Source organism: Podarcis melisellensis (genome assembly GCF_964234715.1).
Source record: "Podarcis melisellensis genome assembly, chromosome: 10".
NCBI classification, from domain to species: domain Eukaryota; kingdom Metazoa; phylum Chordata; class Lepidosauria; order Squamata; family Lacertidae; genus Podarcis; species Podarcis melisellensis.
The window spans coordinates 26,321,813-26,349,762 of NC_138542.1; the positions used below are offsets into that span (position 1 = coordinate 26,321,813).

At 38.5% G+C, this 27,950-nt stretch overlaps 1 protein-coding gene across 9 annotated transcripts in view; it reads left to right on the plus strand.

Moving 5' to 3' along the window:
- Window positions 1-27,660, plus strand: part of CNTN1 (contactin 1) — a 162,546-nt gene extending 134,886 nt beyond the window's left edge. For all 9 annotated transcript variants that reach the window (XM_081928944.1, XM_081928948.1, XM_081928942.1 and 6 more), the window contains 11 exons: window positions 854-1,029; window positions 6,209-6,329; window positions 7,874-8,032; window positions 9,429-9,578; window positions 12,515-12,585; window positions 15,979-16,213; window positions 19,153-19,256; window positions 20,543-20,729; window positions 21,173-21,285; window positions 22,854-23,010; window positions 24,631-27,660. In XM_081928944.1, coding sequence (XP_081785070.1) covers window positions 854-1,029; window positions 6,209-6,329; window positions 7,874-8,032; window positions 9,429-9,578; window positions 12,515-12,585; window positions 15,979-16,213; window positions 19,153-19,256; window positions 20,543-20,729; window positions 21,173-21,285; window positions 22,854-23,010; window positions 24,631-24,710 — 1,553 coding nt within the window. In that variant the 3' untranslated portion in view covers window positions 24,711-27,660. The remainder of the gene's footprint in view (window positions 1-853; window positions 1,030-6,208; window positions 6,330-7,873; window positions 8,033-9,428; window positions 9,579-12,514; window positions 12,586-15,978; window positions 16,214-19,152; window positions 19,257-20,542; window positions 20,730-21,172; window positions 21,286-22,853; window positions 23,011-24,630) is intronic.
- The last annotated feature ends 290 nt before the right edge of the window (window positions 27,661-27,950 follow it).

Genomic DNA, 27,950 nt, shown 5'->3' on the forward strand with positions numbered 1-27,950 from the left:
CAGGACTGGCAGGGTTGTGTCCTTTGACCAAGAGGTCCCCAAATTAGGCACTTAGAGGTTTTCTCCACAAGAAAGCAGCCTGAACCTCATCAGAGACCTTTGTCATGCACTGCAAGGTCCTTAGGTTGTGGGTCATGACAACATTGGCATAATTTACTGCATGGACTGTAAGTTAAGCTCTCTGGCGCACATACTGGATTTGACATGGATTACATCTTTTTATTACCGTATATTTTTATTCCAACTTTTTCCCAGATGGCCTACATAGCCCTTATTTTATCCCCACAACAGCCCTATGAGGTAGCTTAGGCTAGTGACTGGACAATGGTCACTTAGTGAGCTTCATGGCTGAATGGAGATTTGAGCCCTAGTCTTGCAGATCCCAGACTCAAATGTTTATGATTACACCACACTCATTCTGAATTCTGTTGAAGTCATAGGAAAAGGACCATCTCTCTGTTTCAGATTCCTCTTTGTTCTACTGCTATTCCTATAATAATATTTGTCTATTGTATGCAGGGTTGTATACGCATTATTATCGTAGTATATATCTATATCTGTGTTTTAAGACTGCAGTCCTGTGCACAATTGCACGGGAGTAAGTTTTACAGAACTCTGTGTGTCTTACTGACAATTAAACAAGGCCCAAAACATTACTAAAACACTGTAAGTATCTTTTTTTCATTACAATTGAGAGGCCTCAGCAGAAACAGGATGTAATAGGTCTGGAAATGGACTACAGTTGTCATGGTGAGAATAATCCATAGTGAAGTTTTCAGATACAGAAGTTTAGTTGCACTTCTACTGTTTTGTTGACGTGCAAATGTTCTGCTTTCTCTCCTAAACTGCACAGCGGCTACAAAGATTGTTTTAGCACCAACCAATGTTGACGTCACAGTTGGATGGAATGCTACCATGCAGTGTCTCGCCGAGCATGATCGATCTTTAGACCTTACTTTTATTTGGCTTCTCAATGGATATCCAATAGATATTGATAAAGACAATGAACATTATGAAAGGGCCATCATGGTAAGATACAGCACATTTTTATCATGATAGAATTAGGCATGGTTTGTGTGATAACTTGTCGATTTTCTTCTTTTCCCCATTTTTTGTGGCGGTGGGGCAGGGAAGAGAACTAATTTTAGAAGGAGTGCGGAAAAGCCACCTCCATGGACTAATAAACTTTTTCATGCTAGGAGTTTACTATTAAAGGGGGACATGACATTGTTGCATCTTGTAGAAATTGCATTGCTTATAGACAAGATAGCAGAACTCAGGCTTCAGAATTAGCTATTCCAAGACATTTCTACTTTTCACTGCTCCTACTATGAAAAAGTTTAACTCCTGATGTCTACAAGTGTGATTGCCTCTGGCACTTACCTTCATTGTTGGGAGTTAACTATTATTTTGTGTTTTTATGAAAAGCAACAAAATATAAATTGAGAAAGAAGACAGTTGTAAATGATATAATCTATAACACAATCCTAACCATGTAGTATACTCAAAAATAAGTTGTACTGATTTTTTCTGTATGAAAAATGGACACTACTATCCTGAAATGTGGCATTCTTCTTCCTAGAAATGTTGTTTCGCCATCTCATACTCCGATATTTTAAATCCTTCTTATTTTAGATATCCATCAGTAACTTTCCCTCTTTGGTAATATTGCATAGAGCTTACGCTCCTTCCATTTGTTTCCATTTATTCATTAAAATAGTAATGTTGCATGAGTAAATTCACAACATCTTAAGACTTATTTTGCCCAATAATTTCTGGTTTAATATATGTGATACAAGGCCCCCATTTGCTACACAGGCCACCTTGGAGCCCTACTTGGAAGGTGTGGCTAGATTCAATAGGTACCGTCATTTTCAAGGGAGAACTAGTTCATGTGTGAAGGCTGAAGTACTCCCTGTCTATGATTCTTTCTTGCAAATGGTTCTACTTTCCATTAACATTCCAATGACTTGCCTCATGGTGTATAGTTCTATCATGACAGAGTTGAAGGTGATACGATAAAGACACACTTTCTTGTATCCCATTCCAAATCCCGTGAATAGTGGCAATCATGGGATGTGAGTATCATCCGAGCATACCTGCAAGTTCCTGTAAAAACAACAACATCCCTACAGCCCATATTTAGTTCTGGACAAACACTCTTGGTAGTTTTAAAGCTGGGTTTCAGCAGCTGCCAATTTGTAGTTCCCACCCATAACAATTCTCTCTTTTCAACAGCCCTTTCCCCCTATCTTGGAGTTACAGGCTCTGGTCACCAGATGGCAGCTTTGCATAAGGTTTACTGTTTCCAGTTAGGAATGGGAACAGAAATCATGGGCAGATTAATCTGTTGCATCAAAGTATCAGACTGGAGATTAGCATAGAGACAAAAAGATTAAGCAACTAAGTATCATAACATTAAATATCTGTTGGCTATTTTGTGTCATAACTTTATGACGCATACCAGATATTTAGCAGACTTTGTTGCGGTTCATAATGATCCCTATATTCTGGTAGCTGCAATAATATTAATATTCAAGTAAGGAATATGGGGAATTAATGGGGGAGGGTTTAAGATAGTTGCACTGATCTATGTATTCACTTCATAAAGTCAACAATGAAACTTAAAACTAATTTGCATCCATTAGAAACGCAGGTGGCCATCTAAAATAGTGTCAGTTGTTTGCGTTATTTGGTCTTTATTGTTTTGAAAAGCAATTGCTGCTAAGTGGCATACTTTCAGTTGTCAAGAAACAGTAGTGACTCAGCCGCTAGACTCCCTGCTAATCTGCAAGACATGCCTAAAACATCTATTGTCAGAGATAAGAAAGGAAAACATTAGCTTCTTGTGTATAAGTTGCACAATTTTAAAGTAGCAGCTTTGGTAGTTTGTTTTTTAAATGTAGGCCTTTAAAACTTTGATGAGCATTCTGAGTGCTAAATTGCTTGTATACTTGGAACATATCTGAAAGCTGCCATCAAAATTTCCAGTTCATGATTCAGTTCTTCCTGTAGTTTGTAACCCAGCCAAGCTGAGGTTTTCAGTAAAAACATAGCTGGGCATGCTTTTCTATGCTGAGGCTTAAACTTGCTGCTGACCATGCTCATTATTTGCTTTGTAAGCTTTATTCTAGAGAACCAACGTTCCCATGGAGCACTGGAAAGCTTGATTACAAACCGCTAAATGTTTGATTCCATAGAGATTTCATATGCAAACTGGCGCCATCTAGATATGAAGATTATTGCATGTTTTCTTCCCTCAAATGTGCTGCTGCAGAGCTTCAACACAAAATGTATCTGCTACATACTATTTCCATCAGTCAATTCAGTATTTTAGACAAAGTGTAAAGCAAATATTGAACAACGTGCAGCTCAATGATTTTTTAGTTATATTGGTTCAAACTGGCAGCATGATATGATGGGTCCCATTTTCCTAATAATTAATAGAATCTCAGTGTGTGAAACTGAGATGAACAATATCCATATGGGATGCATTGGGTCTTCCCTATGTTTTATTGGTGCATCCAACTGAAGGCAACATTCATATAATTGTGCCTTGTATAGTTCTTTCCAGCATGCATTAAAACAAATATTTATTGCTGAAAGCTGGCATTAAATATGTGACTAAATGACCCACCCACCCCTTCCCTCAAAAACATGCTGTAAAATACAGTTTTCAGTACAGGAAAATATTTTTATTTGCAAATTGGTTGGCTTCCTTTAAGACTAATTAACGAAAACTCTCAAAATATTATTGCTACCCTGTAGGACAACTCCTTTATATTATTTTCTAATGGCTCAGTGAACAAGCATCAGTGAATATTTCTTAGTCACCTCTCAAGAGTTCTTATCTTCCTGACTCCCCAATCAATACTGGATAGAATGAGCAACCTGGATTGAATTAATGGAATTAAGAGAGTAAAATGTTAACCATGTCAAGATGGTATGATATGAATTCAGCTGTTACTCTCTTGTAACATTTTACCACATATGAAAGTGCTCTAGATATATTTCAAGAGGGTGATTGAGGAGTTTATGGAAATACTTTAAAAGAAGAACACATGTTTAACTCAGTTAATTGATCTCAGTCCATTTTATTAATAAACTGCAAAGTAGATTTACAAAGAAACTTGCCTTCAGCTTACAGTGTTGAAATTGGGCTTAGATTTTAATTGCTTGTCATTGGACTCAATTAGGCCTGAGGATATAACTTTTTATTTTAGACAGTGAACTACCCAAATAGAATATGATACTAAATGTAATGATTGATATTTTTTTAATACAACTACAAACACATTACATAGAAAAACACAGCTCTGCATAAAACAGAGCTTAAAAATCAGTCTGAATCGAAGTTCTTGAATTCCCTGCATTGCAGGGCAAGATTGCAGGTTGTATTATTTATTTAAAACATTTATATTCTGCTTTATGTTCAAGTATCAATCATTATATTGTTAATCATCAAGGTATAGGTGCCATACAATGTATAAAATCCATTAGAAAAAAAAATCAAATGTAGTTTTTAAAAGGCCTTATAAAATTCATATATTTAAAGAACAAAAACAAAAATAAACAATAAAGAGCAACAAGCAAGCCTCCCTGAAATGCTTGGCAAAATAAAACAGATTGGACTAACTAAGCCAACATGACCTGAATATTTGTACAGTGTGTGTTTCATGGGCTGGATGCCACCATAGAAAAAGCCCTGGATGTCATCTGCCTTACCTCAGGGGAAACTGGTCCAGGCTTCTAACATTAGCTTTAAAACAGAGGTAGCCAACATGGTGCCTTCTACATGTTATGAATTGCAACTCCCATAATCCTTGACTATTGGCCATGCTGGCTGGAACTAACAAAATATCTAGAGGGCACCATGTTTGTGACCTCTGTCTTAGAGAATAGGCAGAGTGTTTGTTCGGATGCCTCTGGCCAGGTTATTTAGATGTTTATAAGTAAAGGCAGCACTTTGAACTTCAAATTGAAACAAGTGAACAAAATATGGCCATAAAATGCTTAGCAAATAAATTGCACTGGTTTACTGAGAGTTTATTATCATCACCCTTGGGGTTTCTACATACAGGCCTTCATCAAATTGGAACTCTTCTATTGATCTATGCCACGTGGATGTACTGGTAGTAAAAGAATATTACTTTTCCACCATCACAACCATACTGTAGGCTGTAAAAGGTGGTTGCTCAGACTCTGCCCAAGTGGCACATCACTTATGTTCTGGAGGCTGTTTTTGCAGCTTCAGTCCCAGAGATCTGTCTTGACTGTAATCAGTAGAAAGGACACGTAGGAGTGCTTGTGTCAAAGGTACAAGTTATGACCTCAGCAAGCACAGTTTGGGGTTTTGAAGGAATTTTTCAAAAAGAATTCCTGCAAAATGTGGGGAGAACTAAATTTAAGTTTGGGTAAACAAGAAACAGAGAGAACTGAAACTGACACCCATTCCACAGTATGACAAATACAGTGGTACCCCGGGTTACAGACGCTTCAGGTTACAGACGCTTCAGCTTACAGACTCTGCTAACCCAGAAATAGAACCTCAAGTTAAGAACTTTGCTTCAGAATGAGATTAGAAATTGCACAGCGGCGGCGCAGCGGGTGGCCTCATTAGCTAAAGTGGTGCTTCAGGTTAAGAACAGTTTCAGGTTAAGAACGGACCTCCAGAACGAATTAAGTTCTTAACCCGTGGTACCACTGTATTCAAACACTGAATTCTGAAAAATAGGAAACCTATAAAGAAAGGGGATTATAAGTAAATCATTTTAGAAGGTTTTTTTTAAAACATTATGAAATGGAATTATGTTCTGCACATCAGTCAACACCTACATTAGACAGTACAATCTTTCATGCATTTTTTAAAATACAGCTCAGTCAGCAGAGCATGAGGCTCTTAATCTCAGGGTTGTGGGTTTGAGACCCTTGTTGGACAAAATATTCCTGCATTGCAGAGGGTTGGTCTTTATGACCCTCATGGTAACTTCCAACTCTATGATTCTATGATTCTATGATTCTATGATGCATATATTTATGGTTTTTTCCAGTGCTGCAGACAAGTCTGTGGCAGGTAATGTAATCATTTTCTGTATTTCTTTTCAGTATGTGGGCACTGATTGCACATAATTTTAGGTCAGTAAACTGTAAACATAAAATATGAGTTCAGTGGAGGATTACTGACTTCTGTCGTTCCTCTCTTCCATAGATAAAAAACAACGGTGAACTTATAGTAAAAAATGCCCAACTACGGCATGCTGGAAGATACACATGCGTTGCTCAGTCAATTGTTGATAATGCTACAGCTTCAGCTGATCTTGTTGTGAGAGGTAACTTTTTTGTTTAAATATAAAATTTACGGGCCAGAGTCAACTACTTGCACTGCTGAAACTGTCATCATAGTGTGACATGAATTTCCACCCTATTTCAGAAAGAATTATTATTAAAATGGTGGCTGCCAAAAGGGGAAAGCTATCTTCTCCCTCAGAATGGCCTCTAGAGCAAATTCTCACCAGGGCACAACTTTATTTGGGGGCATTACAGGGATTTAAATGTGTCCTGACAACATAGAGGAACCAGAGGAGCACTGGTGAGAACCCCATTCTTGAAATTCAAGCCTATCTTTCAAAACATACAAGAGCGAATAAAGGTTTTACACCCCTTGGCAATCTTCGTTTAATTTGAGCCCTACAGCTTTATTTGGGCATGAGTGAGATCTCCTAAAAGCTTAAGAAAAGAACTGTTGCATCAGGTCAGTCTTGTCAAGCATCGTGTTTGGATCTCACAGCAGGTCAACCAGATCCTTGTGGGAAACCTGAAAGCAGGACCCGAGTACAACAGCACTCTCCCCAGTAGTGATACCCAAAATTGGTGTTCAAACTGCCTCAGAGTATGGAGGTTGCCATCCTGGCTAGTAGCCATTGAAAGCCTTAGCCTTCGTGAATTTTCCTAAGCTATCCAGGTTGGTGGCCTTCACTCCATTTTGTGGGAGCACATTCCATAGTTAAGCTGTGCACTGTGTAAAGTACAGTGGTACTTCAGGTTACATACGCTTCAGGTTACAGACTCCACTAACCCAGAAATATTACCTCAGGTTAAGAACTTTGCTTCAGGATGAGAACAGAAATCGTGCTCTGATGGCGCAGCAGCAGCAGGAGGCCCCATTAGCTAAAGTGGTGCTTCAGGTTAAGAACAGTTTCAGGTTAAGAACGGACCTCCGGAACAAATTAAGTTCTTAACCCGAGGTACCACTGTATCTCTGTTACTTGCTCTTTTTCTAAAATGAAGAGCCCAAATGGGCTTTCTTCATAGGGGAGCTGCTCCAGCCCCTTGAGAATCCAACTTTCCCCTGGATTCATAAGGAAATGAGCAAATTTATTTCTGGGGGGAAATGAGGTCATTTTCTTTCTTGAGCCCATCCAAGCAGCTTAGGAAATGAAAGGGCCTTCTCCCTCTTTAGTTATCCTGATTCAAATTGTGCAGTGGTCCCAGCCAAGAAGGCATCAGGGAGGAAGAACATTTTTCTGTGTCCTTCCTCTTCCCTTTCCATAAGTCTGATATACTGCAGAGTCCATGAGAGGTCCCAGAGTTGTGCTGCTCAGCTATTTAAGAGCTCTGGGAGTTCATAATTAGACCAGGCTCAAATCAAGTCCCACAACATCCCTAATTTTATTAATTAGGCTTATTGTATTAGTTACTGGGTCCTTAGATGTGCAACAACCCCTGAATTTCTGTACAAAACTCTCAGTGGAACATTTATTGCAAAGCTTGAAGAGGATGCAATTCATTTCTTTAATTTTTTTATTTTGTTGATACCTATCTATTCAATATTAGATTAGGTTATGTCATTATCTTTCATGGAAATGTTTTTCAGGACCTCCAGGCCCCCCAGGAGGACTCAAAGTGGAAGATATTAGAAACACATCTGTAGTTCTTACTTGGAGCCGTGGGACAGACAATCATAGTCCTATTTCAAATTACACTATCCAGTCAAGGAATTTCCTTTCTGAGTACTGGAAGGATGCCAAAACAGGTAAGAGTAATACAGTATTAGAAAGATTAACCTATACCTACCAGACTGAATGTAGGGACACATTACTAAAAAAAATACAGAAGCTGTTTAATGGTTGGTGTGAAAGAGAGAAAAACATATTGTGCAGTTAAAGTAGTGCTGTAACACACTTGCCATCATCACTTTCACAGTCTTGGTCTCTAGGTTTTAAATTGTGCTCCATTTTGTGCATTAATATATATGCATCCTGGTGTTTAGCAAAGGCAGGGAGTTCAGCAACAGAATGATGTGGAATTTTACCTTCTGTGCAGAATACAATCTCCCTATTTCCTCTCCAAAATCACTTCTGACCTGCTACTGCAAAATTAGTGGAACCTTTAATAAGTCACGTCTCAACCATCAAGTCAATGTTGTTGCTCTACATCTTGGCAGGCAGTCATAGTATCTTTTGGTACTATATCTAATTCAGGAACAAAAAGTGTGGGCAATACTGAAAATGTTCTGTCTGTCTGTCTGTCTCTCTCTTTCTGTCTCTTGCTCTTCTGTACTAAAGGTATTGTTATAAAAATGATATAATGTGATTTGGGGTGGAATGCCTCAGGGTCATGGACTCCTGTCAATGTGATATTAGGGTAGGGGTCAGAAACCTTTTGGTGTCCATGGGCGTATTTGCAAACCAGTGAGAGTGTTGTGGGCACACCACACCCACTGTAACCAAGGACATGCTATGGCTACAACCTGGTCTTTTAGCTACAATATAATGCTACTTACAAGCCTAATTTCAGCAGAAGGAGGGAAAGGAACCCTATGGGCACTAGTGAATACCTCTGCAGACACAATGGCAATCACTGCATAAGTATACAATAACATGCATTTAGAAACCATGTTCACACAATGGTAATTGCAGTGTTTTGTATTGATAGGGCAGCCACATTTGCACACAGTGACCCCAACTTAATGTTTGGAAAATGTAACAAATTCCAACATAACTCAATGAAATATGTCAAGAGGCCCCTGATTTGATTTGATTTGATGTTCATTTTTATCATGTTGATGCACTTGATGTTATTGAAATAAGTTTAGTGTCCATGTTGATTGGAAAAACATAGCTGTAGCTGAAAGATTCAAGTGGCTCCTTTTCTATTTTTCTTGTGCGTGTTTTGGAAAGTAGAATAGAAATTATGTTTGCATAAAAATTTCTTCATTGTCTCTAAAATATGACAGGCTACACCATTGGAATGGTATCATTTCAGGGATCTTGCCCAACTGCATTTGTTTTCTAGGCTGGTGGCTCTTCATAAATAATTGGACTGACAAGAGAGGCTGTCCATGTGGCAACTGAAATGTGAACATCACAAGCTTGGCTGCTATTGTTTGCTTTCACTGTGTATTAAATTATCTTTCTGTTTTCATTTAGACCCTCCAGTTGTTGATGGAAATGTGGAGTCAGCCAAGGTGATTGATTTAATCCCATGGATGGAATATGAATTTCGGATAATGGCCACTAATATTTTAGGGAAAGGAGACCCTAGCATGCCATCACAGAAAATCCGAACAGAGGGATCTTGTACGTACGCACTAATGCCATCTCTGATTCAATTACCAGTTTGAAATCCAAAATAGTATGGTAGTATAAAATACTTAATAGGTAACTATCACATTTGCTGCAAAAATGAGCAAGTTTTGTTTGGATTCAGGTAAACTGTTCTTTTTTTCACATTCTGCATCATGTTTTGCAGTTTCTGTGTGGTGTGGAATAAGCACTCACTTTGAATGAGGTTACCCAAAGGAGTCCAATGTATAAAGACAATTGCAGTCACATACATTTCCAGACTAGGCCCACTTGAACTCCACCATGTGGTGACTGCAGAACTCAGTGCATGTTAGGGGAGAAATGGTTGTCTAAATCACCACTTACTCATACCAAAATAGCATATTTATTTCTTTTCTTTTCTATGGCACTTCATTTTATGTAGATGGTCCTTAACTTAAAAACACAGGATATTTTAGAAGAAGGGAAATATTTGTGCTTATATTCGGTGAATGTTCGCATAATCATGAAGTTTTTTGAAAGTGGAGAAGAAGCTGTTCTAATAGTAGCCCCAGCAGACCACATCCTTAAAATTTCCATATGAACACCAAGCCACTGTTCCTAGGTGGAAATTTTCTAAATTTTCCTTTAGCGCTGCAATTTTCCATGCACTTCTATTAAGTTTTCAAGAGGCACTCAATGCTTACATTTTCTGAACAATTTTGGGTGCTTTCATACCATATAGCAATAGGGATTGCTGTGAGTATACACTGGCAGAGTCAGTAAGTGTTACTAGCAATGCACCTGCCCAGCCCCGACTTTGCCACCGCCTCATCCCTCCCACTAAGTAGCAGTGAGGAGTACCTATTGAAATTAAACTTCTGTTAGCACCTGCCTGAACACCACTTGATTTTTCCACATTTGATGGCTGACAGTGTAATGTATGATATACGTATAAACACATAATTCACTACCACACAATGTGGTGAAGGTCACCAAATTGGATTTCTGTAAAAGAGAGTTATGCAACATTATGGAGAATAAAGCTATCCATGGCCACCCTTTTGCACAGGGGTTGCTTTCCAGGTCATTGCACACATCAGTGATGCGTAAGAACCTGCCCCACCCCATTATGTGTCTGCTCTGTTATGCCTCTGTTACGCCCCCTTCAGGGATTGAAAACAGTGTGTGTGTGCCTTGGTCGCACGCAGAATGACTGTTCCCTGTACTACTACCTCCAGTTTTGGAAGCACTATGTTTTTGAATGCCAGCTGCCGGGAAAGACAAATGAGGAGAATGGTTTCGTGCTTGGTCCTGCATGCAGACTTGCCCGTGCTCATCTGGTTAGCCACTATGAGAATGGGATGCTTGATCCAGCAGGGTTCTTACATTCTTATCCATTATTTGTAATGACCATTTACATATGCAAGCCATCATATGCAAGCATGGCTGAACCAGCTGCTAGAGTTGTAATGTGCTGAACAGCTAGACATTTGTACTCTAATCTTCACATAGTACTAATACCCTGAACATCTTAGCTTTACAGATGCAGATGCCTCGGTTTTGGCAAATGGATGTCATAGATGAGGTGCATTATTCTAAACAGCTCTTCAGATGGTTTTTAATCTCCCCTTTTTATATTCACAATGCAACCTAATGCAGCTGTTGTTGTGTGTTGGTGCATATGCCTTGGCTTGGCAGTGTAACAATATGGGGGGGAACTAACCAAATTCTGCATTATGATCATAAGAAAACATGCCAAAGTGTTTTTGCATGTTGTACTAGATAATGCTGGTTTACAAATGAGTGAAAGCTCTCAAAACAGTGTCAAAGGCATGACCTTATCCTCCATTGCACACATTCTGCTTTGTCTAAATGCTTAATGTTAGATCTCAGTGCACAGTTGTGCATAATCTTTGGCCTTCAACACACATATTATTTAACTGTGTCTTCCACATGAAGAATTAGCTCTGTTCTTATTGTTGAAGATAATGCATGCTGCTTTGACTGTATGCAGGAGATAACAGCATTTCTCATATGTCACTGCAGAAATGCACAGAAAAGCCTGCATGTCATTCTTCAGCAGATTAGTAGTAGATTATCCTTTTGTGTTGGCCTTTCAGCCCAGATATTGGGCCATTGTCTTGAATGAATGCATATCAGGAGTATAAATGTGAAGCATTTGTACTGCTAAAGAGCCACAACTGGCAGTAGTACCCTGTTGAAACTGGCTCTCTTTTAAGGATGAAGGAAACATTTGCTAGGAAAGCCAACTGAAAGAGGAAAGTAAACCTAAGTGAAAAAAGTATTTCCAACTAAAACAAAATCTAAACAAATAAACAGGACTAGTGTAGCTGACACTTCCTTTTTCAGCAGCTGTTTTAATAAAAGAGCTTAGGTCTAAAATATAGTGTATAAACTTGGAGGATGAATTGATTCCCAAAGAAGTACTTATGATAGTTTGGAGATTTCAGAAAGGCGGAAATATGACAAGTGAGGGAATTAAGTAAAATAATAGAGAAATTGTACCACTTCAGTTTAAGTATTATAAGTGCAATTATGAATATTCTTTAACACTCTGAGTTGTGCAGAGTTTTATTACCATAAGCTACTCGTGGATGTAAATTTTAAGTATGTGCTTAAAGTACATGAGTACAAACTATTGAGGTGAGAGCAATAAATCTTCTGAATGTCTAATTAACACCCCCCACCCAAAAAAATGAATTACTATATACGTTCAAGAAAAACTGTACACTATAGCCAAACCTAGATTCAGTCATGTTTCTTCTGGAAACAGAGTTTGCTTTTCATTTGGCAAGTCCCAAGACTTTCTCAGCAATTACAGGCTATCATTACTATAATTGTATGGGCCTTATGGACTCAATGGCATTCTTAATGAGAGGGGGGATTAAATAATGGTTTATTTTATTTTATGAAAGCAGAGAAAACATGTCTCTTTTTCTGTTCTTTAGCTCCAAACGTGGCTCCTTCTGAAGTTGGAGGAGGGGGTGGCAGCAATCGAGAGCTGACAATAACTTGGGTGGTAGGTATAATAATAAAATTATGCTTAATCTTCACACTGTTACAAAAGGACCTGTTCGTGTTGAACCAAAGGTGGTAGTGTTAAGATTACAAGTGGATGCCATGTCAATCTTGGTTATAGTCTTGGTGATTTTGTGTACATTTTTAAAGGGTTAAACTCATTTAATCTTTTCTGGGAACTCACCTTAAAGGTTATAAAGCATAAAATGGATTAAGATTAGTAATGGTGCCAATATTTGAAACATATATCAGGGATGTCCAACCAGTAGATCACGACCCCAGCTGATCCTGGTAGATCACGGGATTCTTATTGTGTACAAAAAGTTACGGGGGGAAACGCTTTAAAACTCTGTGCAATCCTCCCCCCCCCCACTGCCAGTTTTTTAATACTGGAAGTAGATCGCAGTCTCTTGGGAGTTGGACATGCCTGTCTGATTTATCTAGCTCCTAATGCACAGCTGTATTTTGAATAAGGGCACAATTTACCCAGAGCTTTTGTCCAGTTCAGAATGTCCAGTGAGGGCTCTACCCATACACATTGAGCAAGGCCAGGTGATCAAAGCCAGGTGATCGGCAAGGGCAGGTGCATGCCCTGGCAAGAACATGCACTTATTTGCACCGCACTGAGCTCACTGCTGCCTCCCCCGTTCTCCTTTCTGTCCTGGTATGCAGCAGAATAGAATAGAATTGATTATTTATACCCCGCCCATCTGGCTGGGTTTCCCCAGCTACTCTGGGCGGCTTCCAATAGAGTATCTGTTAAACATTGAAAGCTTCCCTAAAGAGGGCTGCCTTCAGATGTCTTCCAAAAGTCTGGTAGTTGTTCTTCTCTTTGACATCTGGTGGGAGGGCGTTCCACAGGGCGGGTGCCACTTCCGAGAAGGCCCTCTGCCTGGTTCCCTGTAACTTGGCTTCTCACAGTTAGGGAACTGCCAGAAGGCCCTCGGCGCTGGACCTCAGAACGATGGGGGTGGAGATGCTTCTTCAGGCAGCAGCAAGGGCAAATATAGATAAGGCAGAGATATTACTCTTGTTCATCTTTAACAACTTTTCTGTATTCACTTGATGCAGTAATTTTAAAATTGCAAAAGTATTATTTTTACGGATGTCTGCTTTTCATTTGGGGGGGGAGTTGTCTATTAAAAACAAAGTTCAAAAAACTTTAAAGTATCTTAAAAGTATTGACAAATGTTCACTCCTAAGACCATGAAACCTTTGGGAGGTGTGCGGGGGGATGACACATCTTGTGCTGCATGTAAATGTCCATATCCCTAGCCAAGTTGGCACTGCAAATTTGGATAACTTCCAGCTGTGACTAACTTTTTTTAAATTATAGCCGGGGGTGTGTGTGTGACTAATGCAAGATCAGAGAGTACCAAAACAAGATCACTTTGTTCTTTCACATAGGCCCAAATAGATTTATATCCCAATTACTTCTCTCAGCTAATGGAAGGCTTTCCCCATCTGTACTGGATGGGGAGGCTCATTTAAACCGGGAAAATGGGTGGGTAGGATTTCCTTCTCAGTAATTCCTTTAGCATGTATGTAAAAGTAATGTTGTAAATGTATCTTGTTTTTAATGTCAGCCTGGCTCAGGGCAAATTAGATAGGTTTGTGTAAGGTCATGGCATGGTTCTCTAAAATTTTGCATACTTTGCATTTAATGGTCCAATAATTTCATAAGTTACGGCATATGAACAAAATGTATGGCAGGTTGGCACACCTAGATAATTTGCTGTGATTCATAAAGCCTCAAAAGGCGAGATGTTTAGGAGCTAGAGCAGTAGGGATATAAACTTCCATTCTACTGCCCCTTCTTAATGCAGATTCCAAATTATTATCTCATTCCTCCTTTTGAGAACTAGATTAAGAAGCTGGATCTTAATGTTAGTACACATTTTCAGTCTTGCCACCCCCTCTTCTATGGTTACAAAGGATGGATTTCCTCCTCTCTAACATTTGTTAATGTGTGCTGGGATTTTAGGGATTATGTTTGGCTTACTTTGTTTTTATTACTGACTTTCAGTCTCCTTGAATCTTTCTGGAGACTCTCTGTGTGTGTGCATGTCAGCAGAAATCCATTTATCCCTTTGAATTGCAGACATGGCAGAATTGTAGAGATGCCTTGTCTTGTAATGAGGGATTTCTGTAAAAAAAAATGATATTAATTTACAGATTAATTGAGGAAGGAAAGCCAGCAGGAGTTGAGGAGGGTCTGGTTTGGAACAAAATCTTCCCTCTGCGATGAAGATTGTGAAACTGAGGAAAATTTAGATAGGGGTGGTGGAGAACAAGGCATTGTGAGCACAGTGCATAGGTTTCAGAGAGGCTGAAATACAAGTGCCAAAGACACTTGAAGAAACAGACACAAACGTTAGAAGCCTCCAAGCCCAAGATAGGTGAACTGGAGTACTTGGACAGCCTTGTTATAGGAGGCACAATTGAAACCTGGTGGGACAGAGAGAACCAGTGGGACGTGGTTATACGTGGCTAGAAACTCTATAGAAAAGACTGATGAGGAGGTACTGGCAGCATCACTTTGTACGGCAAAGGCAGCGTTGAGCCCAGTAAGCTAGAAATCACTGTGGGTGGTGGTACCCAAGCCCCAAGAGTAATTTAGTACTGAGGATGCATTGTGCTGTCACCTTCCTGAACAAAATGTTTAGGGAGATATTGAGATAAAGAATGAAATCAAGGAGGCATCCAAAAGAGGATATGTAGTAATGGGTGACTTCAACTACCCTTACATAGACTTGGCTAAATATGCATTCCAGTCATGACCAAGAGGTAGCATTTATTTATACCCTAAATGGTTATAGCTAAGAACACTTGGCGCTGAAACCCATCAGAGGAGCAATGATCCCAGACCTAATCTTGAGAGGCACCCAGGACCTCCGAGTTAAGACTGACCCCAATTCCTATCAGTTTTAAGGGCCCACTGAAGACCATATTTCCCCTCAAGTGTTTAATGGGTGTTACTAATGTTTCATCACCTGGTCGAGTGGAAAAAAGATATATTTGTGGTGAAATTGTATTATATATTTTGTTTTAAACTTTTATGCACTCTACTCTGATAGTACTGTTGCAATGAAGGGTGGATAAAAAACAATTTAAAATAAGGAAACACATAAAATAAAGCACACAGGGCTCTGGCAACCAGCCCTGAATGTGAGCTCTTTAGCACAATATGGACAAGTGGGAGGAAGTACTTTTTGGTTTCCTCCTCTTGAAATACCGTAATCTGATTTCTCTCATGCTCTGAACTGTTTCAGGCTAGCTGAAACCTTGTACTGGAACCCTCCTGTTAGGACCTGGGGATACATGATAGCATTTTGCTCGTGAGTTCTCCTTCGTCCAAAAAATAATTCTCAACCTTTTGTCTTTTTTTTTATAGCCTTTACCACGAGAATATCACTTTGGTAACAATTTTGGATACGTAGTAGCCTTCAAGCCCTTTGATCAAGTTGTATGGAAAAAAGTTATAGTTCCTCAGCCTGACACTGGTCGGTATGTCCATAAAGATGAATCAATGATCCCAGCATCAAAATATCAAGTGAAAGTGAAAGCATTTAATAACAAAGGAGAAGGACCATTTAGCCTCACTGCTATCATTTATTCAGCAGATGATGGTAAGTAGAAATAATAGAGTAGGGGGAGCAGGGAACTGAGTTGGTATCAATACATTGGCAGTCAAGACTATTCATGACCATCTCAGACTTAATAGATCATGGCTCCATTTTCATGCAAGAAACTTTGTAAATTCAAGCAGAATACTCATTTTGGAGTATTCAACATGTAATTTGTTTGTTTGTTTGTTTTTAGCTCTAAGTCAATTTGGATATATCTAAGTAAAGCATTGTTTTAGGTAAAAAAAAATCATTCATTTCTATTAATACATTTCTTCACAAGTTTATCACAACAATGACTTTACCTGAAATTTGTGACATCAAAATGCTTTTGAAATCGCATTTTCTTAACCTTTCAACCCATAATAAGCCTCATTCTAATTTATATAATGAACAATTGCTGTTCTGCTTTCGGAAAACTTAAGGGTTGGATCCAGACATCCTCCTCCTTAGAGTTCAGTTTACTTCAGTTTAGTCCCACTGATTGCATTGCATCTTCTTTAACTATGACAAAGTGTATATCCAACCAAAAGTGTATGTAATTCCACACATGTGATTGTCCCTGGAAAGGTAAGAGACTATAAGAACATAACATAAAAACATAAACATAGCCCTGCTGGATCAGATCAAAGGCTTATCTATTTTGGGATAGAAGATTAAAAGGTTTAGTCGATCAACAGCCCTACATTATTAATATTTGAAGAGTCGCTCTTTTGGAATCTGCAACTGCGCTAGAAATATAAGTGAGCTCCCTGTTTTGACAAATTTTTCTCCATGTACCTAAAGATTGACAATTTCCGGTACAAATTTTACAGACGGTTAATGTGAATTCCACAAAGGCCTCAGCAGAGAGAGAGAGAGAGAGAGAGAGAGAGAGAGAGAGATAAAGGGTGACTTCACTTTATAGTTTATTATATTTATTTAAAAGAATTTATAAACTCTAAGCAGTATAGACTATGTATGATATAAAAACAATATCCATTAAAACAAAAACTGCAGCCTAAAAACCAATAAAATAAAAGCATAAAATGACACATGGAATTGGAGGATTTGTACACATAAATCAAGGCCCAATCTTTTATATGTATACTTGCAGGATATTTTGGAAAGACGGGAACTAAAAGTTACACACCTGCCCCCAGCACCAGATGAAGGTTCCTAGGATTATAGACTACATGTAGTTATCTGAAAAGGGTACTTCAGGTTCTGAAAGTTCCAAGGATGACTTTGTGGAATTCACATTAACTCTTTGTAAAAATTGAACTCAGAAAATTTTGTCTTCTTCTGATAATCCTGTGTCTTCAAGAGAAGATCCTGAAGTAAGAAAGCATGCTTCAAAAGCTTCAGACCATCAGGCCACCAGTCGCTGACTGTAATCACCATGCGAAAAACCATTTTTCTGGCAGACTGCCTTAGTTTTTAGTAACAGGGACCATGCCTTTGCAACGGTGGATAATTGATTAAAATTATGAATTTGTTTTAGTAGCTGTCACTCACTGAATGCAAATTTTTAAAAAATAACGTTCCGTACAGGATGGTTAGGTTTTGTTCAATGCCCTTCAACAGATATGTAACTGTTTTTCCCTGTTTTGATGTATAGTTGACTGGGTGCCCAGTTAGAAGATTAAATATATGAAAGGTTTCCTGAGCTTAGGCAGCAGCGCCTTGTCTGTTGCAACTTGTTGCTAAGAATCCTCAAAACAGAAGTGATCTGTGCTCGAAAAATTAAATCTTTCATAGACAGTAGACTGTCCTATGTGTCTTCTTTTCACAAATCTGACTGCTTATATAAATTACTGCAATCTGGATTTTTCCCCCTACACTTAAATAAATATACAAGATAATGTTTATGACTGAAACATTCAGGGTCATACGTTTAAAACTACAGTATATGTCTGTATTTATTTTGTCTGCAAAGCAATGTCCAGTGTTTGTGTGCAAGGCATATCCAGCCAGAAAGACAGCCTGGAAGTTGTATGTTCAGATACCTTTGCGTCTTTGTCTAAGGATGTATTCTAAGCACTATGCCTCAGATGCGATATGCTGAAAGTACCATGGCATCCTACAATCCTACAATCTTATCTGCATTAATGAAGAACTTCTGTAAAGTTTATAAGTTGTTTGTGCATTTGTTTGTGTTTGTTTTTCGATTCAATGATTTCAAAAATTAGTTAGCTGCCTTTTGAACCCCCCAGGACAGATCATTTAAGTAAAAAACAAATTAAAAACAACACTGAAACACTGACAGAATTACAAAAGCCTATGCAAAACTATGCCAGGAGCTGCTTAGCAGCAGCAGCAGTAGTAGTAGTTGTAGTAGTAGTAGTAGTAGTAGCAGCAGCAGCAGCAGCAGTAACAGCAGTATTTCCTATTTTGTAATGCTTGGAGGATGCTGATTCCATTGGGGAAGAACCATCAATATAGGTTAGGGGTGGCTAACCTCTGGTATTTTTCCTGGTAGTGAGAATTGATCCCTGTTGGTATTAGGTGGCTGCTGTGTGTGTGTGTGTGTGTGTGTGTGTGTGTGTGTAAAATCCATATGTAAAATCCACAATCTTTATCAGCAGGACATAGGTGACTTCCAAGGGTAATCATGAGGTTGTTGGCGGCGACTATCTTTCTAATTTTGCACTATGGCTTGGCAGCCACTTCGTATTATAACAACTGCCTCCCCCAGTAGCAGCTGCTTTGTGATTCATGCACCCAGCACTTGATCAAAATTCAAAAATTGTCCATTGGTCCCAAACAAGTTGGCAATCCCAGGTTTATCACACTGCTGCCTTTGAGAACAGTGCATTAATGGAGATTCTGGCTACAACCTTCTAAATTAGTTGGTATTTAGAGCTGCCAAAGTAGCTACAAGTTCATTGTAAATCAAGGAATTGCTTGTAGAATATCTCACTTGTAGCATTTGAAGTGAATTGTATTACTCATTTTTCTAGCTCCTGTTGAAAGACCTAGAAATGTGAAAGTAAGAGTCAGATCATCCACAGAAGCCTCTGTTTCTTGGCAGCATATTCTTAGTCCAGCTATTACAGGGTATGAGGTGAGCTAAAAATATTTATTATTAATTAAAGTATATAAAATGAACCATCTCTGTAATTCTATGTTTTGCCATACTCCCTGTGGAAGCCATTTTGTATTATGTCACACACAGAATAGCAGCTATTTGCGACTGCACTCTCTCAAAATTAAAAATGAATTCACTGGTCCAAAAGGGTTGGCAACCCTTGGTTGAATGCATTGTGGACTTTGAAAACATTGGGCCATTGCTTATTGGTGTCCTGTTGCTGTTCTCTGTTACCATTTTGAAGGGGAGGTTTCTCCTGTTTCTAGTTTGAACTAGGAGGACTAATTTAGAATCCCTCTTCATAATGCAGTCAACTTACAAGCTGGGCTTTCCTCCTCTGCATGGTAGTAGTAATTAACAACAACAACAAAAAAAAAGCTTTTGAATTTAAAAAAGAGATAGCAAGTTTAATTGTTGAAATGAGTCTACTGTCTCATCCCTAGAATCATAGAATAGAATCATAGAATCATAGAGTTGGAAGAGACCACAAGGGCCATCGAGTCCAACCCCCTGCCAAGCAGGAAACACCATCAGAGCACTCCTGACATATGGTTGTCAAGCCTCTGCTTAAAGACCTCCAAAGAAGGAGACTCCACCACACTCCTTGGCAGCAAATTCCACTGTCGAACAGCTCTTACTGTCAGGAAGTTCTTCCTAATGTTTAGGTGGAATCTTCTTTCTTGTAGTTTGGATCCATTGCTCCCTGTCCGCTTCTCTGGAGCAGCAGAAAACAACATTTCTCCCTCCTCTATGTGACATCCTTTTATTTGAACATGGCTATCATATCACCCCTTAACCTCCTCTTCTCCAGGCTAAACATGCCCAGCTCCCTTAGCTGTTCCTCATAAGGCATCGTTTCCAGGCCTTTGACCATTTTGGTTGCCCTCCTCTGGACACGTTCCAGTTTGTCAGTGTCCTTCTTGAACTGTGGTGCCCAGAACTGGACACAGTCCCTCCGCTCTTTTCATTTCCTATTTCCTGTATAGGTCTAACTATATCTTGCTCTGCTATCCAGTTTCTAATTCTTGTTCAAAAGTCTTGTGCTAAGTAAAGTTTGCCACTGCACATGTTTCCAAATGCACAGAGCACTGCCAGAACTGAACCAGTGTCTTTTGTTGCAAAATTTGAGCTGGAATCGGAGAGCTCTTCTGTTTGCAGACCTTATGTATCATTGTTTTAGGAACAAGTGGCAGTCAAGCGACGAGCACTGTTGTTTGAAATTCATTCTTGTTCTCAGATAAACACATGTCTCATGTTTACAGATCCGCTACTGGCCCAGTCGTGGGAGAGAAATAGAAGCAAATAAAGTACAAGTGAGCAGTCAGAATTTTTCAGTGAGGCTGGAAAACCTGAAGCCTGACACACACTACTACGCAGATGTGGCAGCTTTCAACTTCGCAGGCGTTGGACCTCCCAGTAACCGTTTGGCTTTCATTACAGAAAAAGCACGTAAGTAAAATGGTTCATTTGCCGATTTCCTACTTTCTGTTATCCAGGCAAAGAAGCCTGAATCAATGCTGCAACATGACAGAAACACAGGTGGTTTGGAACCCAACAGATTCTATGCCAGCCTAGCTCCACCCCAAAATATATCAGGGATTTCTGTGCTTTCTTTGGGGGTTTCCATTGGCTACTGTCAGTGGTGATACCCCCAGCAGTAGCTTCTGCTAGCCATTCAGCCGGCCACTCTCACGAGCGGGACTTCTAATGGAGCTCACCTGCGCATGGCTCAGTGAAGGCACACCTTGGCCTCATCCAAACCCATTCCAGAACAGGGGATCAGGGAGTTGGATTGCTCTGTAACTTTCTCATGGTGTTTGTGTGTGACGGGGTGGTGGTGGGGGATATCTTCCTGTACACACCAGAAATAAAGGTCATGTAATATTTTCCAGCTCCAAGGCAGCGACCAAGAATTATCAGTTCTGTAAGATCTGGTTCGAAGTACATCATAACATGGGACCATGTCAAGTCACAGTCCAACGAATCTACTGTGAAAGGATATAAAGTAAGATCTGTATTAAGATGCTGTGCCCTCATTGCGTAATTTAGCAAATACGGTTTATCACTTCACTTGTCTATTAATTGACTTAGAATCAGCTTCAAGGAGCAACAACAGAATGTATAAACAGCTAACCTCAGTTAGGCTAATATGAATACTTCAGTAAAACTCCTGAAACTGACTTCAATATTACCTTGCTAGTTATGCTGTCTACATACTCCTAGAAACTGTTATCTGAGCATGTGTCTTGGCATGATATGAAAACAAGCTACATAATTCAGAAGTACATATCTCTCTACCCCACAGTTCTCATTCAAACAGGTGTGCAAATCAACCATGGCCAAAAACACAACCCTGTATTGTAATTTGTGCTCTCATTACCAAGGCAGGCCTAGAAATCATGCTGCCTTTTCCCCCCAGTGACTAAAAAGGGTGGAGTACGCTCTTTTGGACACCAGTGTAGGTGGTGATGACTTGGGATATCTTATGACACTTGCTTTTCCAGCTAAAGGCAAGAATCAGGAACCATAGTCCATGAAGCATAGAAAAAGAAGTGTTCCATGGAGGATATGGAGAACCAGTCCTGATTTCTTCTCAGTTATTGCTCAGATGAGGCAGGTGTGGAAGTGGCTCTCCAGCTTCTGGAAACTGTCTCGTGTCACTACCACCAGTGCTTACTACTTACTACTTACTTACCCATGATGAAGGCGCTAAGAAGGAAGCCAAAGATTGGTTGTCCTGCTAGAACATCTCTTTTCACTCTGTGTTGAGTGGAGCTAGTAATCATCTCAGGTTCCCGTGAATCTCAACCCATTTCCATCTGTATTGACCTCCAGAATACAAGTAACAAAAAACATTTCAGCACACATTCCTGTAGTGTGGATATAATTTGCCAATACCCTCTCACCAGGCGCCCAAGATGTGTTCCGTTTTTGTTCATTTTTTTTAAGTATTGCTTTGAATACACCTTAAAGGTATATATCTTGACTGGAAATCATGCTGGTTTATGAAAGCATTCATAATTATTTATCTCACATTTCTTCATAATATGTTATGAATTTTGGACTGGTTGGATTAGCTAAAGTTGAAATTGTTCTTTAAACCTCCATGGTGCAGAGAAGGTTTTTTAAACCATTCCCCTTATGTCATGTAAGGCAAATAGCAGCTCCAGCAGCAGGATTTGAAAACCATGACACAGATGGAAGAATATTAAGAAGAACCTGATTCTGCACTGCAGCTCGGACCCAAAACTCTCCAACTCATAAAACAAACATGGTCTCTCACACATGTGCTTGCATCTGATGTTCTTAAAAACCACACAGAAAGCCTATCATAGATGTCCTGACATTACATCTAGTTTGCCCTAAAAGCCCATAATAGTTAAAACTGGGGAGCAGGTCAGTTACTTTACGTGTTTCAGCATTTAATTTTTCTACAGTTGAATGAGGGGGGAGTTCATTTTGTAGCTATTTCTTTAATGCTTTTTTCTAGAATAAGATACAGCTTGCCTTTTTGTCATTTGATTTATTCTCTGGAGTTACATCCTGTGCCATGTCATATTTTGTCCCTGAAAGGTGCTGTATAGACCAGATGGCCAGTTTAATGGCACACTGTTTAGTACTGGCAAACATTATATAGAAGTTCCAGCCCCTGTTAAAGGTCAATATGTTGTTGAAGTTCGGGTGCACAGCGAAGGGGGAGATGGAGAAGTAGCTCAAGTAAAAATTCCAGGTATGTAGATTTTAAAATACACCTGAATTATATTACAGAATTATTATTTTTCTGCAAGGTGCATGGCATTGTAGTACAATTATTGCAGAACAAATACTAACAACAATTCATCAGTATACAGAAATAGGTTGCATTGGAATCAAGTTCGGATCTTGTTTTTCAGATTTTTTACATTTACCCTTTTCCCCATTAAGTAGCAGAATAACATATCAGGGAAAGGAACTGAACTATTATCAAGGCTGGGAAACTGCATAGCCTCTACTCAGTCCCTTTAATACTTAAAAAAAGGATTATGTCCAGTAAATAAATAACTAAACAAGATCACTCTTGACTCAGCTGTCCTGTGGCACAGGCTGTACTCTTTAGATAAGTTGGAATGTGCCCCTTGGTTTTCTTTAATCACTGCAGTCTCTTACAGTGAGCTTGTGAACAAGTCAGATTCCCTTTCGCTTAATCCTATGGTTTTTGGGTTCTTTCTAACTCTGCTACTAAATACACACGGAAAGCATCTGTAAAGAAAATCCAACACAGGACCTCCTGCTTGCAGGTTGGTTCTGCATGCACTCAGGGGCCCCTTGACAAATTACAGTGGTTGGGGAGCTCAATTCTCACTGTAAAGGCAATGTGCAGGAAGAGAAGGCTTATATCTTCACTCCCTGCACTGAGACTTGACAGGAGACACAGACCCAACATATGCCTAGCACCCTTAGGGAGAAATCTCCTGCTGGCACCAATACTGTATTGTCTGCCTGTTATGTGTTTAAGCAATGCCTAGCCCTATGCATGTGTTACTCACATGTAGTACAATGGTATGTGAAATCAGAAGTTTGGATGTGGTTTTGGTCCACCTCAATGCTGTCTCTGCTTCTTTCAACAACCACAGTTTAAAAACTCATTTGGATATTTATCCATAGGTTAAAATAGCTGGTTTTTTCCTTATCATTTAATTCATTTTCATTACTTCCACTCATTTTTTAAAATTTCCTGTTGCCTTCCAACTACTACTCCCCTACCTAGAACTTCCTTTCCATCTGGTTGGCCTTAAAATTTCAGGTATTCAACTTCTCCCCAAAAGAATTGAAGTTGCCAAACTTGAGAGAGAGAGAGAGAGAGAGAGAGAGAGAGAGAGAGAGAGAGAGAGAGAAGTATCTCTATATTATTGGCAACTAACAGTGTAATCCTATACTACGGGTTGCCATATTTCAAAAATAAAAACCAGGACACCCCGAAAGTTGTTGAGCTTGCGCCGCCTTTCGGAAATTTCCCCCGGACATCCATTTTACCATGTGTATCAGATTGCCACCTAAATAATGTACATGCCATCTAATTGCAATGTAATCTAAAGTGGCTCCAAATTAGTTCAGAATGAACAAGAAAAAATAGGACAGTTCTGGCATTCATACATGGCATTGATTTCTTCATTAGTAATTTATGAACAAATTGTTCCCATTCATTCTATTTTTTAAATTTGTTATTAAATCAATCCACACCCTTACTTTGGATCACGACCTTCATTGCTTCAGAAAATATTTGTCAAGCATTTTGATGAGCATCCCATTTTATTTTGCATATAACATAATGGCTATCCCTTAACGAAAGCCAAATCTGTTTCATTTACAGGAATTGCTGCTGGAATATCGCCCAGTTGTCTTGGTTTATTGCTGTCTGCTATTGGCATCCTTGCCTACCTGGAATTCTGAATGTAGCTGGATTTAACATGTCCTCAACTGAGTTCAAAGGACCTTCCAACCTGAGAGGATGTCAATTCTTTTTTTTATTATTATTCCTGTGGCACTATCCTAAGCCAAATAAATTACACTTTCAAGAAAATTATCCTCCTGACTTAATCATGGATTTCAGAAGAAAAAAAAAGACTGAGGCAGGAACTCCTTCATCAAGCAACTCAACTTTTGAAAGTTTGAGGAATGATTTTTAACTTGTTCCAGTTATGCCTTATAAAACACTTGTGCTGATCTGCGGCAGTTGCATGATTCGGTCCAATGGGGCAAGTTACAGTGTTAAAATCCAATAACATAGGCTGTACAGTAAAAGTAAAATCACCACACATAGGTGCTTTAACTTTAATAACAAATCGTGAAAACATAATAGAGATTGAAATGTTGATTGTATGTGGTATATGTAGGAGTAACTACGTCTGTCCGTACTATCCTATCTGTTTTGTGTACTGCATATTTTTGAATGGCCCCTATCAATTATGACTTTTCAGGTTTTTAGAGACACAGTCAAAGCAAAAACATTGCACTCATTTTTTTAAACGCTTTTCTTCTTGAAGTGACTGAATGTGGGCGAAGAACACTGAAATCCAAGTTCAATAGCGATGAATCTTATTTTAGATGGATTCGGAATTCGTACGAGTATTAACAGTAAAGGATATTCCCGCACCTTAATTTTAAAATGATATTTAAAATCGACACGGTCTTTTAGAAATAATGCTAGCCAAGCCAAGTGTGAATTTCTGCAGTCATATAGAGGTTTATTTTGCTGTAAGTAATATTAATAGTTATATGAGCAAATTTACTTCTAATATTTCATTGCATCCAAATCTTCCTGTCACAATTTGAATTATTCCGTCATGAATTTCAGAATTTAAATTCCAACATTATATACAGTCTAATCATTTTTTTACTAGCCAGTATAATGGCATGATGGAAATTTGAAAAGCAATTCCACATTTGGATCAATATTTAAATAGTTAAAAGTATTTAAAATGATCTTTAAAAGCTCGAATCATTTTCAATAATAACAAATCGGATATGCAGTGAAAAGACAAATAGCAAATAACAAAAGTTATCCTATTTATTTTTTTGTGACACACATATTGCCTTACTTTAGGGAAGGCCAACCATTAGGAGAATGATTTGCATTTTCCAATAAATTAATATTGTTCTACTTCCTAGAGATGTAAATAAGAGTTGTAAAGGTCTAACATGATTTTCCCTATTAAATGATCCCAGGAGAATAGAAAGATGTTATTAAAATTCAGATAGTTCTCAACTGTTCTGTCTGCTTTTGAGTATTACTTATGTTTTCAAAACCGGGACTTCCGTAAGAGGTATAGAATGTCTTTGTTCTGACTGTTTCTATGCTGTATTTAAAGCTGTTAAAAAGAAATGCCTATTTCTTTCAGAATTCATGGTGTGCTGGGAATTTGGTGTGAATGTGGGTGGGCTAGGGTGGGCAAACACCATCCACTGCATACTGATTCAGCTGGCTCAAGTAATCGTGCAATGTCTGAGGCTTCAAGAATTATAAGCTTTGACCATCTTTTATTAGCACAGCCTTGCTAGCTGCTTTAGAGATAGACTTTAACTTTTTAGGACTGGTACTGTAGATGCCCATGTTAATACTATTTAAATGAAGCAAGAATAGACTTTCCCCCCAACCCTGTCTTTAATTTGTATGATTTTTTGTACTGTAAATTTACATTTTAAAAGCCTAGACCCTTCATGAATATATATATATATATATCAATAATACCGTTTTAGTTTAATTTTGACTCTTTGTTACTTTTTTTTAAAAAGAAAACAGGTGAAAATGACAATTTGTCTATAGAGGAATTTCAAAAGCTACACAAGCACTGCTGAGTTTCATAAATCATGTAATTGTTTTAAGGAAACTAAGATGACTTCATACGTAAGAAACTAATACCTTGGAAGCCTTCTGTGATAATGTTTTAATTTGATTTGGTTTTTATGCAGTGTGTGACTCATATTTTTGTAACCTACAAACACAATTATTATTTTTTTCTTTTGCCAAACTGCATGATTGCCTTTTCGTTTCTAACGTGATATAAGGAACAAAACCAGATCACTTTTGCATGAAGAGAATTCGGGAAATCAAAGCACACTTTACTTAATTTAATCCGGAAGACAGGTGAGCTAAATTTCATCATTTTGTGCTAATTAGCTAATCTCAGATTTACATTGTTCAACACAATTGTACAAATTTAATGCAGACATTAAGTTCCCAGCAGTTGTCAGCACAGCTAACTATATACTGTATCATCTGCTTTTCAATGCAAGGTTCTTAATTAAAGTTTATATAGATAGACACATTGGCTGTTTCTTTGTATTTCAGGCAATATTGATATTAGTATTATTTGATACTGGTGTTTTTTGGATTTTTTTAGAAGTTACTTTTTATCATTTTCTTTCCTATTGAGTAGACCAGGACCATGCTCTGTCCGTTTTATGGTTGAAAAATAAATTATAATTAAATAAATGTATTAATGGTACTCTATATGTAACAATTGTCATTTGACTTTTCCAGAGGGTTATATAGATTTGTTTATGAAAGAGAATCGGAGGAACCTAATCCACAGAAAGAAGTTTTGTTCTTCAGAAGTTTGGTTTTTTTGTCATCACTGGATCTATGGATTAGTTGACACCCCTTTTGTTCTAATTAAAGGTCTAACAGATTACGCTTAGAAATATCACCACTTCAGATTTATTGGCATTTTTTAAAAAATGTACATTTATTGAATACTGCTCCATCAAAGTAAATATCCACGTGCAAATATTGAAATGTTGCATCATGGCTTCAACAATATTACTGAGTGAAAAGAAAGACAATGATGAGAAATCATACAATGATATGCCCAATGACCAAATATATATAAAAATATTCACACTATAGTGTCAGTCTCCTTTGTATGGCTTTTTAACTTGGCTTGAGCTATAAGAACTCACTGGTTTTCACTAACATACTTCATATTTCATATCCTCAGACCCGTGCATCTGGTCTTCCGCCATTTTCCAGTGATTGCTCTAAAGTGTTTCCTATTTAGAAAGTATTATCCTAACTCTGAATTGGCTTTGCTGGTCTTCAGTGAAACAATTGCATTGTCGAATTTAATCTGCCAAGTATTATTACTATGTCATCCTGTTAACTGCATGACCTGGTATTATCTGTGTGTCATA